Source organism: Phyllostomus hastatus, unplaced genomic scaffold (genome assembly GCF_019186645.2).
Source record: "Phyllostomus hastatus isolate PE091 unplaced genomic scaffold, TTU_PhHast_1.1 phas_scaffold_200, whole genome shotgun sequence".
NCBI classification, from domain to species: Eukaryota; Metazoa; Chordata; class Mammalia; order Chiroptera; family Phyllostomidae; genus Phyllostomus; species Phyllostomus hastatus.
Genome location: NW_025334016.1, coordinates 13,269,155 through 13,286,967, shown reverse-complemented (window position 1 = coordinate 13,286,967; position 17,813 = coordinate 13,269,155). Strand labels below are relative to the sequence as shown.

At 35.9% G+C, this 17,813-nt stretch overlaps 1 protein-coding gene across 1 annotated transcript in view; it reads left to right on the top strand.

The window, feature by feature from the left end:
- Positions 1–17,813, top strand: part of DGKK (diacylglycerol kinase kappa) — a 134,241-nt gene that overhangs the window by 55,041 nt on the left and 61,387 nt on the right. The window contains exons 5-7 of the mRNA XM_045860445.1: positions 7,685–7,820; positions 8,291–8,397; positions 8,711–8,836. Of these exons, the coding sequence (XP_045716401.1) occupies positions 7,685–7,820; positions 8,291–8,397; positions 8,711–8,836 (369 nt within the window). The remainder of the gene's footprint in view (positions 1–7,684; positions 7,821–8,290; positions 8,398–8,710; positions 8,837–17,813) is intronic.

The following is a 17,813-nucleotide window of genomic DNA, read 5'->3' as shown; positions in this document are numbered from 1 at the left end:
AAGGAGAAATTTGAAACTTAAGTTGAAAGATGAATAGGATTTTATTGGCGGCAGGGGATTAGGGACAGGCGGAAGTCTTGAGCAGGGGAATTGGGATAAGCAAAAGCTGAGCAATAGAAAAACAGAAACTTTTTGGAATAGAGTGAAAGGGGGATTCTATTTGACCAGAACAGTTTGGGAAAGTGTGTTTAAGAAGTGTGTCTGAAGAGGTAAGTTTAGCTTGATTGTGAAGGATTATGAATGTCAGGATAAAGAGTGAGGGAGAAATGCAACATGATCAAAGTTCAGTTTAAGGATGGATTAGAAAGGGAAGATAGTTTATCAAAGGGATACTTTAGAAATACAAGCTGGATTAGACAAGGGATAAACTGGAGACCAAAAGATCATAGAGGAGGCTATAGATTAATGCTGGCAAGACAAAGTTAAGACCCAGAATGAGAATAGAAAGAAAAGACAAATAGTGCATACCATGTTGAGGGTGAAGGAGAGAGAGAAGTCACAGGCAAATGAAAGGTTTGAGCCTGGGAGACTTAAAGAAAGAATAAAAAGGAAAAAAATGGAAATGAATAGCTGCATGGAAAACTAGACTAAAATGTTAGCTCTTTCTAATAATGAATTGTCATGGAAACATTAACTATGGGAATAAGAATGGACTTCAAAAGTTATCTAGACTACAAATTCTAGACTCTAAAGCATCTTTAGATCAAGTCATGTAGCCTTTATTTGAATATTTTTAAAGATGGGGAACTAAGATTCTTGCAAAAGTGTACATTCAATGTTCCTAAAGCTCTAATTTTTGGAAAGTTTTTTCTTAGTCTTTGTCCTAGTAGAATAACTTTCTAACATTCAGCATGACCTCAGCATGAGAATGGCATCAGCTGCCTCTTGAGGTAGAAAGCTCCACATCATTGGAAGAGTTTAAAGCAAACTATTTAAACAACTTTTGAAAATTTACAGAGAATTAATTTTTCATAGTGACATTAGCAAGATGGCAGACTAGGAGGTCTAAATCCTTATCCTCTTGTCCACAAAAACAACAAATAAACAACTACATACCAACTAGAATAGTTCTGAGATACTCCCAGAGTACAATAAAGAAGCTACAGAAACTCTATGAATCACAGAGACAAAATAGCCACATAGAAAACCATAGTAAACAGTTTACTCAAATAGCCCGATCATCCTGTCTAGCAGAACTTAGGGCCAAGAGGAATCCCCTTGGCCTGATCTCCTCCCACAAGACAAAAAGAGAGCAAGAGGATTCCAGCAGCCCTAGAGTAGGTGAATGGATGAAAAACAAGATCCAGAAATATGCTGTCTACAAGATACTCACTTTAAAATTAAAGATACCATAGGCTGAAAGTGAAGAGATAGAAAACATATTTCACGCAAATGGTAACCAAAAGAAAGCATAGGTAGCTATATTTATATTAGACAGAATAGACTTTAAAACTGTCTCTAGAGACAAAAGAGGGCATTATATAATAAAAAAAGAGTCAATACAAGAGGAAAACATAATAATTATAAATACATATGAATCCAATATCTGAGTACATACCTAAATATGTAAAATAATGACAGATCTGAAGACAGAAATTAACAGCAATACAATAATAGTAGGGGACTTTACTGTCCCACTTACAATAATGAATAGAACTTGCAGGCAGAAAAATCAGTAAAGAAACTTCTGATTTGAGTAACACCATTGACCAAATAGAGCTAACTGACACATATAGAAATTACACTCAGCAAGATCAGAAAAGACACATTCTTCTCAAGGGCACATGGAATATGCTCCAGGATAGATAATATGTTAGGTCACAAAATAAGCCTTAACAGATTTTAAAAACATGGACAACATCTTAAGTATCTCTTCTGACCATAATGTGATACAATAGAAAACAGTAACAGCAAGAAAATGGAAAAATTCACAAATACATAGAAACTAAACAATTTAGTCTTGAACAACCATTGGGTCAAAGAAGAAATCCAAAGTCAATTTTAAATTGTCATGAGAAAAACAAAAATGAAACATGACATAACAAAAACTAAGGATGCAGCAAAAGCACTTATAAGAGGGAAGTTTATAAAAATAAATAATAACCATTAAAACAGAAAGATCTAAAATAAACAACCTAACTTTACACCTCAAGTATATAGAAAAACAATAAACTTAGCCCAAAGTTAGCAGAAAGAAGAAAATACTTAAGAAGAGCAGAACTAAATCAAATAGAGAAAAAATATATAAAAAGTAAAAAAATGAACAGGTAATTTTTTGAAAATATAAACAAAATTGAGAAACCATTAGATACACTAATGAAGAATAAAAGAGAAGATTCAAATAAATAAAATCAGAAAAGAAAGAGGAAACATTACAACAGATGCCTCAGAAATAAAAAGGATCTTAAGGGACTATTATCAACAAACTAGATAATCTAGAAGAAGTGGATAAGTTCTTAGAAACATACAAACTACTGAAACTGAATCAAGACAAATTATAAAGCCTGAACAGACCAATAGCAAATAAAAAGATTGTATCAGTAATGAAGAACCTCCCAACAAAGAAAAGCACAGAACCTGAGAACTTCATGGGTGAATTCTACCAAATTCATTAAAAGAACCAGTTCATTCAAAGAATTAATACCAATCTTTCTTAAACTTATAAAAAAGGATGAGAGAACAGTTTCAAATTAATTTTATGAAGCCAGGACCACTGTGATACCAAAACCTGACAAAGACACTACAAGAAAAGAAAACTAGAAGACAGTAACCCTGATGAATATAAATGCAAAAATCCTTAATAAAATTCTATCAAACTAAATTCAATAGCATGTAGCATGACCAAGAAATATTTATCCCAGGGATGCAAGAATGGTTCAACATAGATAAATCAATGTGACACAACACATAAACAAAATGAAAAAACCCACATGATCATCTCAATAGATGCAGAAAAGTATTTGACAAAGTTCAGCACCCATTCATCATTTAAGCCCCAACAAAATAGGAATAAAAGAATCTTACCTCAACACAATAAAGGCTAATATAAAAAGCTCATAGCTAATATCAAACTCAATGATGGAAAACCTGAAAGCTTGCCCTCTAAGATTGGTACAAGGCAAGGATGTCTACTCTAACCACTTCTTCCCAAGTACTAGAATTCCTAGCCAGAGCAAATAGGCAAGAAAAAGAAATAAAGACACCCAAATTAGAAAGGAAGACATAAGATTGTCTCTGTTTGCAGATAATAATGATCATATACATAGAAAAAGCTAAAGACTCAACAAAATCATTTTTAGAACCAACAAACTAATTCGATAAGGTTGTAGGATACAAAAATCAGCATAAAAATAATCAATTGGGTTTGTATACACAAAATATTCAAAAGAAAAGAAACAGCTCATTCATAATAGCAACAAAAAGTATGAAATACTTAGAAATAAATTTAACCAAAGAGATGAAAGACTTTTACACTGAAAATTATAAAACATTGATGCAGGAAGTTAAAGAAGATATATATAAATGAATAGACATCCCATGTTAATGAATTGTAAGAATTAATATTGTTAAAGTGCCCATACTACCCAAAGTGATCTACACATTCATTGTAATCCCAAATGAAATCTCAGTGGCATTCCTACAGAAATAAAAAAATCTAAAATTTATATGGAACCACAAAAGACCCTAAAAAGCTAAAGCAATCTTGAGCAAGAACAACAAAGCTGAAGGCACCATACTTTCTGACATTAAAATATATTACAAATCTATAGTAATCAAAGCAGTATTGTACTAACATAGAAGCAAAGAGTAGAATGGTGGTTACCAAGTGATGAAGAGAGGAGGAATGGGAAAACATTGGTAATGGGTACAAAGTTTCAGTTATGCAGGATGAATAAATTCTGGGGATCTAAATGTATAGTAATGTGACTATAGGCAAAAATTATTGTACACTAAAGTTTGCTAAGAGAGATTTTAACTACTTTCAACACAAAAAAAGAAGGAAAGAAAGTGGTATCTGAGGTAATGGTTATGCTAATTGGGTTGATTGTGGTGATTATTTCACAATATATATGTATAACACATCATCAAATTAAATTAAACATATATGCTTTTTATTTGTCAAATATATCTCAATTTTTAAAATTCACCTAAAAAAGAAAGTTAATTTTTCTGGTGGGTAGGCCAGATGAACTCCAACATTCCTTTCAACTTGAAAAGTTTATGATTTTCTGATTTCATTAAGTAGATGAGAAAGTGAACCTCATGGGAGCTCAGTTGCCTTGCCTGAAATTACAGTTTATTGTAGGAGAATTTCTTCCTTTTCTTTTTTAAAGGATTTTATTCATTTATTTTTAGAGAGGGAAGGCAGAGAGAGAAATACCAGTGTGTGAGAGAAACACCAATCAGTTAGATCTCACACACCCCCAACAGGGGACCTGGCCTTAAACCCAGGCATGTGCCTTGACCAGGAATTGAACTGACAACCTTTCAGTTCGCAGGCTGGCTTTCAATCCACTGAGCCACACCAGCCAGGGAAGGATTTGTTTCTTGGATCCCCTTTTACACCCTGCCCTTGGAAGGACATCTTAAATTCTGTCTAATTAGTTATCTTCTTTTTGTCCTCTAGTCCCCAACTCTTGTGATTATGGGGTAGTCTGATGGACAACTAAGTGGTACAAACCAGACAACTTGATTGCATAGATCAACAAATAGGTTCGAGTTGGCCAAATTACCCTCTAGCTCATGCACAGTATCTCTATGGCTAGTGGTTTCCTAGGATGAATACAGTTCACACTTGTTGCCCCAACATAATTACTATTAGCACTCTATTTCACTGTTAAAGTGGTGGGACAACTATAACTAAACAACAATAAAAAAAGATTTACAACATCTTGATGATGCTGGGGGGAAAAATATCCTGATTTAGATAATATGACCACTCTGCTAAAGGCCAAACATTGTGTGCATGACAGTTTTTCATCTGTGTTCAAATGCATTTTTAATATGTGTCAACAACCAGAAAGGCCTGTAATGACATACTGCATTAGCCTGCTAGGGCTGCCATAACAATGACCACAACCTGGGTGAATTAAAACAACAGAAATTTATTCTTTCACAGTTTCAGAGTCTGGAAGTCCAAAGTCAAGGTTTTGGCAGGACCATGCTCTCTTTGAAGGCTCTAGGGGAGGATACTTCCTTGCTTCTCCTTAGCTTCTGATGAGTGTAGGCATTCCTTGGTATTTCTTGGCTTGTAGACACACCACTCCAATCTCTTCTTCTGTCATTACATAGTGTTCCCCCTTTGTCTGTTTCCAAATTCCCCTCTTTTTTTTTAAAGATTTTATTTATTTTTAGGGAGGGAGAGAGAGAGAGAGAGAGAGAGAGAGAGAGAGAGAGAGAGAGAGAGAGAGGGAGAGAAACATCAATGTGCGGTTGCTGGGGGTTATGGCCTGCAACCCAGGAATGTACCCTAGCTGGGAATCAAACCTGGGACACTTTGGTTCCCAGCCCACGCTCAATCCACTGAGCTACACCAGCCAGGGCTAAAATTCCCCTCTTTTTATAAAGACACTGGATTAGGACCCACTCAAATCCATTATGACCTCATTTGAAGTTAATTATATCTGTAAAGACCTTACATACAACACATATTCACCCAGAGTTGGATGCATCAAAGTTTCCTTATAGAATAGACTGCAGATAAGGAATGTAAGTAAGATCTTCTCTACTGCTAAAGTAAAGCAATGTCTATTTTACATATTCTTTTATATTCTGTAGCTCATGGTACCATGTAATTCAATATTCTACCCAGGCAGAATACCTGCTAAAGGCCAAACATTGTGTGCATGACAGAGGCAATGTTCTGTATTTCTTCCATTAGTCCTGTAGAACCTCAAAATCTCAAATATTCTAAGAGAGCTTACCTGTCACTCTATACTGGAATGATCTGTTTAGGAAGTTGTCTCCTCCAGTAGACTATGAGCTCCTTGAGAGCAAGAACTGTGACTCATTCATCTCTGTATCTTTAGTACCTAGCTTTATAGAAAATACAAAGTAGGCTCTTAGTAATTATTAGGGGAGGGTAGAAGGTTGAAAAGAAGGAAAGCACTTATAGGGTTATAATCTAGTAGCTTAGGAAATAGAGAGGTGCTGGGAATTCAGAGTGTGCTAAAGCCAAGGCTCTGTCACTTCCTCAGCACTCTACCCTCTGATATGTTTTCTTAAAACATTGCCAGGTTCTCAGTATGCAATAAACATCACAATCACAAGGTCATCCTAGACTAAGTGAGACTTTAGCTCATCAAAGTAATTCTTCTTTTCAGAAGCTTCCTGGTCAACCCAACAACAGTTTAATGTATACCTAGCATGCCAGAAGGAAGAAGGCGGGATCAGAAAGAGCCATGTACAGGCTATGTTTTAGATTAATTTAGGCCAAATTAATCAAGGTTGAACACTTAATGTGTCAGAGCTCTCAACAGTGCTCTCTCTCTCTCTCTCTCTCTCTCTCTCTCTCTCTCTCTCTCTCTCTCTCCTCCTCCTCTCTCCCTCCCTCCCTTTCTCATGAACGAACCACTATCAGTTGCCATCAGGAGAATATATAGTTCTTTTTAAAGTTTGTCTTGCCTTTACACATGCAACCCACTATAATGTCAAGAATGAAATACTGAATGTGTATGCCCATGTTTATACTCCAGAGAAAGGTGGAGAAGGAAAAAAATCAGGTATCTGTAGGAATTAGAAAAAAGGTAGAATAGTCCTGTGGAATGCACACCCAGAACAAACTTAGGAATTTTTGACGCCCACCTTTCCCCTTCTCTTTTCAATTCCAAAACTAGTTGCTGGTATTCCCTGTGCCTGCCCCACAGTCGTGAGAGTTAGGCTGTGATAAACAAATGCAGAATTTACAAGCAAGTTGACAGTAAATGCCAAATTCAGTACCATCAAAGAAGACACCAAACATAATGTCATTCCATAATAGCAAAGACTTTATCTTATTTATCGCTATATTCCTCAATGCTTTGAAAAGTGTCAAGCACACAGTAGTTACTCAGTAAATATTTGCTTAATGAATTTTGACTACATTACATTGATTACCCAGGAAATTACTACAGGCATTAAGAGCGTGGTTGTCAGAAAATAATGCTTGGGAAAGAAGCCCCTGAGATGAAACTATGGTCCAGGTAATGCAGTACTCTGCTTGCCTAGCAGCAGTAGGGTCAGGAAAGGGAATGCATATCTTCAGGATATGGCTCAAATCTGAAAAACCCAGAGTCAGAACCTTGCCTCCTCCCTTTCTTGCCTGATCAGAGGACCTAAATATCACTGAATTCCCAACTCACCACCTCCTTTTACTGACTACTCAAAGAGAGACAAGACCAAGGATAAGAACTAATTTTGCTTAAACTAAACCAATGCAGTGATTTGGCCAAGTACTATGAAGATCTTTACTCCTACTTTTAGCTCCTACACCAGAATTTACCCCTTTATTTTTTCCCTTTCTAAAACCAGTCAGGGAAAAAAATGGGGGTGAGGAATTTGTTAGGTATCGACTCCAACTTTCATTCTTCTTCTTCACATACTTTGACATCAATATAGCTGGCCACTTCAGCCTTAGCAGCAGATTTTCTGTCCTTCCCTAATTTGTCTTTATGATTAACTCTCTGTTCTCTCTGATTTATTTTAGATACCTACAGTAGAAAACAACCCTTTTCTTGTTGGAATGCACTATTGGTATTCCAGTCCCAGCCTCAAGACCCAGCACTGCAATGTTTGCCGTGAGAGTATTCCTGCCTTGTCTAGAAATGTTATCATCTGTGAAGGTACCTTTCTGATTTCTTTAGAAAGTATGGCTAGGTAGGTAGAGATAGGGCTAAAGGAGCTCATATGACTTTAGTATCACTGACTCACACTAAGTCACTGACTCTGGTGTAAGATTAACCCTGACACTTTACAGACTGAGGAAAGGGGATAGGAAGAAGCTGGCATAAGAGGAAATTCTCACAAATCAAAATGAAAGTTGGGTCTGGGAGGATCAGATAATATGGTCACAAGGGTTGGAAAAACAAATGACCTCATTCTTACCATCAATTTCCATTTAAATATGACAGTATAATATTAAAATTTAGTAAGAATAAAAATAAATGGAATCATATAGAAACTAGGCCTTTGGAGGCAGGGAAAGACTATTTGGATGCATCTATGTTCTAACTTTCAGAGCAGCTAAGGGAAGGGAATTAGAATCTTCATTATTACCAATTTACATCCATCTATTTCTTCCTCTTTTTCATAGTATGCAAAGTGAAGACTCACAGATTATGTGCTTTGAGAGCAAGCAAAGACTGTAAGTGGAATACCTTGTCCGTCACTGATGACCTCCTCTTACCTGAAGATGAACTAGTGAGTAGTAGCCATGCTCTCTCAGTCATCCTTTTATATCTCCCCTTCAGTCAGGACACACAGGGGAGGAAAGACGTCTTCAGACAACCCAACTAGGCTTCTATCCCAGGGCTCATGATCCAACCAATCTGGAAGAATTAAAGCCCCCATTCCTACTTGTCATTGGTCACTAGCATTGGAGTGGGGAGAGCAGACCAGGAAGAACTTCCTTGGGCTTATCCCATGTCCTTCATGGGGTAGTATACTTACTCTCACTGGTGCTTCCTCTCCCTATATCTCTAACTTGTACTTTTTGTCTCTTTTTATTCTTCAGAAAACTATGCCCCATCAGTGGGTAGAAGGAAATATATCTGTTAATTCTCAGTGTGCAGTATGTCATGAGAACTGTGGCAGTAACCAAAGACTTCAAGACTTTCGATGTCTCTGGTGTAATTCTATGGTAAGACCCTTCTCATCTTGATTCTTGGAGAACTTGATTTATAGAGAAGGGATGGATTGAAGCTTGACTGTGAATATACATAGATAGAACTCTCAGAGATTGTTACATTCAAATAGATTATGTGGATTCCATAGTATAGAGCTCAGTATCCTGGATTTCCAGATCTGGCTATGGAATCTCAAAGAGAAAGATTTAAGACTCTTATCTTTGATGGTTCTTAGTAAGGCCTACTAGCAAAAGGAAAAAGCTACTAGGGAAAAGCTGAATTTATCTTATGACAATACAGGCAATTTAAAAAAAAATTAGTTCTGAATTTACCTTTAAGAAATCTTCTCCCTTCCTCATCCACTATTTCTTAGAAACTTGTAATCTTTGTTAATTGGTAATGGTTAACAATATTCATACATTATTATTGCCACTATCTATTGAGTATTTTATATACATGATCTCATTTAATCCTTACAATAACCCTAAACAAGGCCTCATTGTTCTCATTTACAGATGAGGAAAATGAAGTTCACAAAAGTAAAGTGATTTGCTCAAGGTCATGAAGCTAATAAGCAAAAAGAGTCTTGATGCTTACATAATTCTATAAAAACTGTGGTCTTAACTACAACATTACCATGCCTGTAAACCAATGATGCTGAACTAGGGGTGATTTTGCTCCCCATTGCAGAGACATATAACACAGTCTTGGAGACACTTTTGATTGTTACAACTCAGGGGAAGAGGCTGTACTACAGGGTTCTAGTGAGTAGAGGCCTGGGATTCTGCTAAACCTCTAATACACAGGGCAGCACAAAAGAACTATGTGGCCCAAAGTATCAATAGTAATGACACTGAGAAAGCCTGATCTAGACTTTCTAGTATTTTATTTTTTAATTTAATCTTTAGTGTATTTTTCCATTACAATTTAGTCCCCTTATACCCCCTCCCCCCAGCAATCATCACACTGTTGTCCATGTCCATGAGTCCTTTTTTCTTTTTGCTCAATCCCTCTACCCCAACCTCCCCCTCACTAGCTAATGAACAAACTGAACTAATAAGCAAAGCAGAGATAGACTTTCTGGTCTTTTCAATGTTCCTAGACAAAGAGAAACTAAAGTATAAGCTTTTTCTTAGAAGATTCTAGTTTCATCTGCCTCACTTCAGTAGGTAGGTGCAATCTTTACATTCTCCCTCTGCTTTGATACAGCTCATTAGTATCTTTAAGAAGGGGATTTTGCCCTCATTGGATGCCTTGACTTTTGTGGCTTCCCAAAAGAGACATCTGTAGACCACCTGGGTACAATGGCCACTGGAGCCTGGTGCTCATGGGTGCCATAGGGAACCCTCTGAGAAGTCCAGTCTTTCTGTAAAAAGAGGCCTATTATCTTATCTTCTTAGCTGCAGCCTTAGGGGCCAGGTTTCTAATTAAACACACATCTAAGGATCAGCTGTAATCCTAAATAGAGACCTTGGAGGGAGGAAAGCATCTTCCCACTCTCCCTCTGACATGCTCCAGAGCACAAATGTCTCCCAGAAGAGAGCTTTTGTATACATCTGGTGCCCCAGTTTTTGCAGTGGCCACCCAGTGGATATTCCTTGATTACCTGTCTCTAGTGGCCACCAGGGCTAATACATGTAAGTCCCACAGGACTGTGGCCAACAGAGAAACAGTTCTTAATCAGCTACCACCCCCCAGGGCACAACAAAAGACAATAGTTGAAGAAGTCTAATATTTCTGTGAAAGAGACCTATTAGCTTATCTTCATAATTGCAGCTTCAGGAGCAGGCTTCTAATTAAACATACATCTAAGGTCCAACTGTAATTCCTTTCAGAGACCTCAGAGGGCAGGTGCTATCTTTGTGCCCTCCTTTTACCATTCTCCAGAACACCACTATCTCCTGAAGGAGAGCTTTTATACATATCTGGTGACCCAGGTTTTATGTCTGGTACACATCTTTTGGCTGCTTCCCAGGGGACAACCCATGATTGCCTGGTTCTGTTGGTCAGTAGGGCTTGCATTTCTGGGTCCCATGGAACAGTAACAAATGAAGAGACAGTTCTTGGATAGCGACCACCCCAAGGGCACAATGCAGAGCAGATTGAAACACACTGCAGCTTTTATGTGAAAGAGGCCTATTTGCTTGGACTGCAACTTCAGTATGAAGAACAGGCTTCTGGTTTGGCACACATCCAGGTGTCTACAAAGGTGTTCTCCAATGACAGAAGCTGGTGGGTGCAATCTTTGTACTCTCCTTCTGGCTTGCTTCAGGTCATTAGTATGTCCTGGAAAGGAGCTTGTACAACCATCTGGTGCCCCAATTTTTGCAACTGCTATAAAAGAGAAACTTCCAGGTCATCCAGGTCTAGTAACTAATGGATACACACATTCAGTACCCTAGGAATGTCTATATTTGCATACTTTAAAGCTGCTGCCTGAAGGTCTGGCTTCCAATCAGGTTGTATCTGACTGAGGTCTTCCCCTTTAGAACAATGGCAGGTCTTGGGACACCCTCAACTATGGGGAACCACTAAAAATAAAATAGGCTGCTTGGATTATCACAAAAACTTGAGAGACAACGAAGAGCTAGAGTAGGGTCAAACAATAAGTTTCATCTCCTACACAGGCCACTCCCTTGAAACTAGGAGAGGTGACTGTTTTACCTATTGCAAAGAAACCAACACAGAACTTCCAGGAAAATGAAGAGAAGGAACATATTCCCAATAAAAGAACAAGATAAAAACTTCAGAAAAAGTACTTAATTAAACATAAGTAAGTGATTTGCATGATAAAGAGTACTAAATAACAGTCATAAAGATATTTACTGAATCAAGAAAAAGAATGGAAAAATACAGTAAGAACTTCAGCAAAGAGATAGAAAATATAATAAAGTACCAAATTGATGTCATAGACCTGAGTAATACAGTAAACAAACTGAAAAATATACTAGAGGGGTTTAACAATGGACCAGATGAAGCAGAAGAAGAGATAAGTAAACTCAAATACATGGCAAAGAAACTCACTCAGTCATAGCAACAAAAAGAAAAACATGTTTTAAAGTGAAGATACCTTAAGAGACTTATGGAACATCAATCATAATAACATTTGCATTATAGTAGTCTCAGACAGATAACAGAAAAAGGGACAGAAAATTTATTTGAAGAAAGAACAGCTGAACATCACAGAGAGTCCCAAATAAGATTAACCCAAAAGGATCCACAAAAAAGACACATTAAATTAAAATGTCAAAAATTAAGGACAAGGAGACCCTTAGGCAAGAGAGAAACAATTTCTTACATACAAGGGGAACCCCCATGATATTATCAGCACATTTAACATTTTTGGCAGAAACTTTGCAAGCCAGAAGGAAGTGGCACAACATATTCAATGTGCTGGAAGAAAAAAAAAGTCTTCCAACCAGGAATACTCTATCAGGCAAAGCTGTCCTTCAGAATTGCAGACAAGCAAAAGAAATTCATTACCACTAGATGACCCTTACAAGAAATATCAAAGAGACTTCTTTAAACGGAAACAAAAGGATGCTAAATACTAACAGGAAGACATATAAAACTATAAATATCACTGGTAAAGGTAAATGTTGAGTAAAATTCAGAAAAATCTAATGTTGTAAAGATGAATTAATCACTTATAAAGCTACCATAAAGGTTAAAAGACAAAAGTAGTAAGAATAGCTATAACTACAATAATTTGTCAAGAGATACAGGTGATAAAAAGATGTAAATTGTGGAATCAAAAACATAAAAAGTTGCAGGAATAGAGTAAAAATGCAAAGCTTTAGAATGCATTCAAACTTAAATGGTTATCAACTTAAAATAGCATATTTTAAATAAGTTATTATATGTAAACCTCATAATAACCACTAAGCAAAAACCTATAATAGATACACAAAATACTTTTAAAAAATGAATCTAAGCTGCCACCACAGAAAATCATCAAATCACAAGGGAATAGAGCAAGAGAAGAAGAAAGAAACAGAGGAACTACAAAACAGCCAGAAAACAATTAACAAGATGGAAATAAGTACATACTTATCAATAATTACTTCACAAAATGGCCTAAATTATCCAATCAAAAGGCTGAGTGGGAAAAAAGACCCATATATATGCTACCTATAAGAGACTCATCTCAGATGTAAAGACATTCATAGACTGAAAGTAAACAGATGGAAAAAAATATTTCATGCAATGGAAACCAAAAGAAAGCTGGAGTAGCTATACTTACATCAGACAAAATAGACTTTAAAACAAAGATAAAATAAGAGACAAGGAAGGTCATTACAAAATAATAAAAGAAAAATCAACCAAAAAGATGTATTATTTGTAAATATAACTTGTAAAAATATATTAGTAATATATGAATACAACATAGGAACACCTAAATGTATAAAAGAAATATTAATAGAACCAAAGGGAGAAGTATAATAAGAGTATACTACAATATTACAATATTAGTAGGGGACTTTAACACCTCACTTTCATCAATGGATAGATCAGCCAGACAGAGAGTCAATAAGAAAATATCAGCCTTAAATGACACATTAAAACAGTTGGAGTTAGATATATATAGAACACTTCTTCTAAAAGCAACAGAAAATACATTCTTCTCAAGTGCTCATATATATAACATTCTCCAGAAAAGACCATAAATTAAGCAAGTCTTAATATATTTTAAAAGACAGATCATATCAAGAATTTTTTTCAAACCATAATGGTATGAAACTAGAAATTAATGACAGGAAAAAAGTGGAAAATTTACAACTACATGGTGATAAAAAAAAATTCTATTGAACGACCAATGGGTCAACAACAACAACAACAAAAAACAAATCTAAAAGTACTTTTAGAAAAATGAAAATGGAAATACAGCATACCAAAACTCATGGGGTGCAGCAAGAGCAGTTCTAAAAGGAAATGCTATAGTGAGAATTGCCCACACCAAGAAATAATAAAATTTCAAAAAACAACCTAACTTTACACCTTAGGGATCTAGAACAAAATGAAGCCCAAAGTTAGTAAAGGGAAGAAACTTAAAGATCAGAGAAGAAATAAATGAAATACAGACTAAAAGGACAATAGAAGAAAATGAAACAAACTAAGAGCTAGATTTTTGAAAATATAAAATGAATTGACAAATCTTTAGCTATATGAAGAAAAAAACAGAGGGCTCAAATTAATAAAATAAAAAATGACCTGAAACACTAATTCAAAACAATATGTACACCCTATGTTCATTGCAGTGCTATTTACAACAGCCAAGATTTAGAAGCAGCCTAAGTGTCCATCAGTAGATGAATGGATTAAAAAGCTGTGGTAGATTTACACAATTGGATACTGCTTGGCTGCAAAAAGAAGGGAGTGTTACACTTTGCAACAGTGTGGATGGACCTGGAGAACATTATGCTAAGTGAAATAAGCCAGTAAGAGAAAGACAAGTACCATATGATTTCACTCATGTGGGATTTAATGAACAAAATAAACTAGCATACAAAATAGAAACAGACTCATAAATGGAGAGCAGACTGACAGCTGTCAGAGGGGAGTGGGGTGTGGGTAGTGTTTTGAAGAAGGTGAAGGGATTAATAAAATCATAGACACAGACAACAGTATGGTGATTATCAGAAGGAAAGGGGGTCGGAGGTAGAAGAGGGTTAAGAGGGGATGAATGGTGATGGAAGGAGACTTGACCCTGGGTGGTGAACATACAATACAATATCCAGATGACTTGTTATAAAATTGTACACCTGAAACCTATATAATTTTATTAACCAATGTAAATCTAATAAATTAAATAAAAAGGTAAAAAAATGAAAGAGGAAAAATTACAACTGGTACCTAAGAAATGCAAAGAATCATAAAAGACTACTATGAACAATTATATGCTAACAAAGTAGAAAACATCAAAGATGTTTTAAACATCAAATGGTTAAATTCCTGGAAACATACAAACTAGCAAGACAATCTTAAAAAAGAGAAAATCTGAAAATACCAATTACTAGTAAAGTGACCAAATCAGTAATCAAAAACCTCCCAACAGGCCCTGGCTGGTGTGGCTCAGTGAACTGAGCACCGGCCTATGAACCAAAGGGTTGCTGGTTTGATTCCCGGTTAGGGCACATGACTGGGTTGCAGCCCAGGTCCCCAGTAGGGAGCACATGAGAGGCAACCACACATTTATGTTTCTCTTCCTCTCTTTTTTCCCTCCCTTCCACTCCCTCTAAAAATAAATAAATAAAATATTTTTTAAAAATACAAAAGAAACCCTCCCAATGAAAGTCCAGGACCGGATGGCTTCACTGGTAAATTCTGTCAAACTGTCAAAGATTTATTACCAATCCTTTCAAAATCTTCCAATAAATAGAAGACAAACACTTCCCAAATCGTTCTGAGAGCCCAGCATTACTCTGCTACCAAAAACAGATATGGACATCACAAGATAATAAAGTTCTAGAACAATGTCCCTGATAAACATAGATGAAAAAATCCTAAACAAAATATTAGGAAATCAAATTCACAATACATTAAAAGAATCGTATGCCATGTTCAAGTGAGGTTTATTTCAGGGATGCAAGAATGATTCAACATCTGCAAATCAATGTGCTATACCACATTAACAAAATGAAAGATTAAAATCATATGATCATTTCAATGCAGAAAAAGCATTTGACAAAATTCAACATCCATTTATGATTAAAAAAACTCTCAACAAAATGGACATAGAGAGAGCATACTTCAACATAATAAAGACCATATATGACAAACCCAGGGCTAACATCTTACTCAACAGTGAAAAGCTTAGTTTCTCCTCTTAGATTAGAAACAAGAAAAGGATGCCCACTCTTGCTCCCTTTATCTCATGGAAATATAATTTACATACAACATATATTACTTTTGGGTGTACAACATAATGATTTGACATTTGTATACACTGCAAAGTATTCACATTAAGTCCAGCCACCATCCATCATCATACAGTCACAAAATTTTATTTTCTTCTGATGAGAAATTTTAAGATTCATTTTCTTTGCAACTTTCAAATTTGCAATATAGTAATATTAACTATAGTTAATATGTTTTGCATTACATCCCCATCACTTTTTATACCTGAGAATTTGTACCACTGATCTCCTTCTCCTATTTTTCCAACCCCAGTCAACCTCCTCTCTTGTAACCATCAATGTGCTCTCTGTATCTATGAGTTTTCTTTAGTGTTTTTTGTTCTTTTTAAAAATATTTTATTTATTATTTATTTTTAAGAGAGGGGATGGGAGGGAGAAAAACAGGGAAACATCAAATGTGTGGTTACCTCTTACACGCTCCCTACTGGGGACCTGGCCTGCAACACAAACATATGCCCTAGACTGGTAATCAAACCAGAGACCCTTTGGTTTGCAGGCCAGCACTCAATCCACTGAGCCATGACAACCAGGGCTGTTTTTTGTTCTTTTATTTTGGTTTTTGAAAGATTCTACATGTAAGTAAATCATATGGTATTTGTCTTTCTCTAATTTATATCATTTAGCATAATCCCTCGAAGTCCACCCATGTTGTCACAAATGGCAAGATTTCATTCTTTTTATGGCTGCATAGTATTTCATTGTATTTGTGTATGTGTGTGTATGTATATGCGTGTGTGTGTGTGTATCTCACACCTTTTTAGACATTTAGGTTATGTTTTAAAACATCATTTAAAATTTATTTATTTATTTTTAGAGAGAGGGGAAAGGAGGGAAAAAGACAGGGAGAGAAAAATGTGAGAGAGAAATATTGATCAGTTGCCTCTTGTATGTGCTTGTCTGGGCACCAAGCCCACAACCCAAGTATGTGCCCTGTTCAGGAATCAAACTAGTGACCTTTCACTTTGCAGGACGATATCCAACCTACTGAGGCACAATGGTCAAGGCCATTTAGGTCATTTTCTCTTTTTTTTAATTTTAATCATTGTTCAAGTACAGTTTTCTCCCTTTTACTCCCAATCATTTTCATATCTTGGCTATTGTAAATAATGATGCAATGAACATAGGGATACATATACCTTTTTAAATTAGTGGTTTCCTTTTCTTCAGATATGCTGGTTTCTATGGTAATTATATGTTTGTTTGTTTGGTTGTTTGTTTTGAGTAACCTCCATAGTGTTCTTAATAGTGGCTGCAGAAAATTACTTTTCATCCACTAGTGTGCAAGGGTTCCCTTTTCTCCACATCCTTGCTAACACTTGTTTGGGTTGGGGTTTGTTTTGTCCTTTTGATAATATCCATTCTGATAGGGCGAGGTAATATCTCATTGCAGTTTTGATTTGCATTTCCCTGATATTAGTGATGTTGACCATCTTTTCATATGGCTGTTGGCCATCTGTATGTCTTTTTTGAAAACAAAAGTGTATTCAGATCCTCTGCCAATTTTTAAATTGGATTGTTTGGTTTTTGTTATTGAGCTGTATAAGTTCCTTATATATTTTGGATGTTAACCCCATAACAGATATAGAAATAGCAAATATTTTCTCCCATTCAGTAAATTGCCTTTTCATTTTATTGATAATTTCTTTTGCTGTGCAGAATCATTTTAGTTTGATGTAGTCCCATTTGTTTTTATTTGCTATTGTTGTCATTTCCTTTGGATTTAGATCCCCCCAAAATACTACTGAGAGCAATGTCATAGGACCTTGCTACCTATATTTTCTTCTAGGGGGTTTATGGTTTTAGGTCTTACATTTAATCCATTAATCCATCTTGAGTTAATTTTTGTGTCTAGTATAAAATACCAATCCAGTTTTATTCTTTTGCGTATAGCTGTCCAGTTTTCCTAGCACCATTTATTGAAGAGATTGTCCTGTACCCATTGTATATTCTTGGCTCCTGTGTTATCAATTAATTCACAAAATATGTGTGGGGTTCTTTCTGGGCTCTTTGTTTTCTATTGATCTGTATGTCTGTTTATACCAATACCCACTCTTTTGATTACTATAGCTTTGTA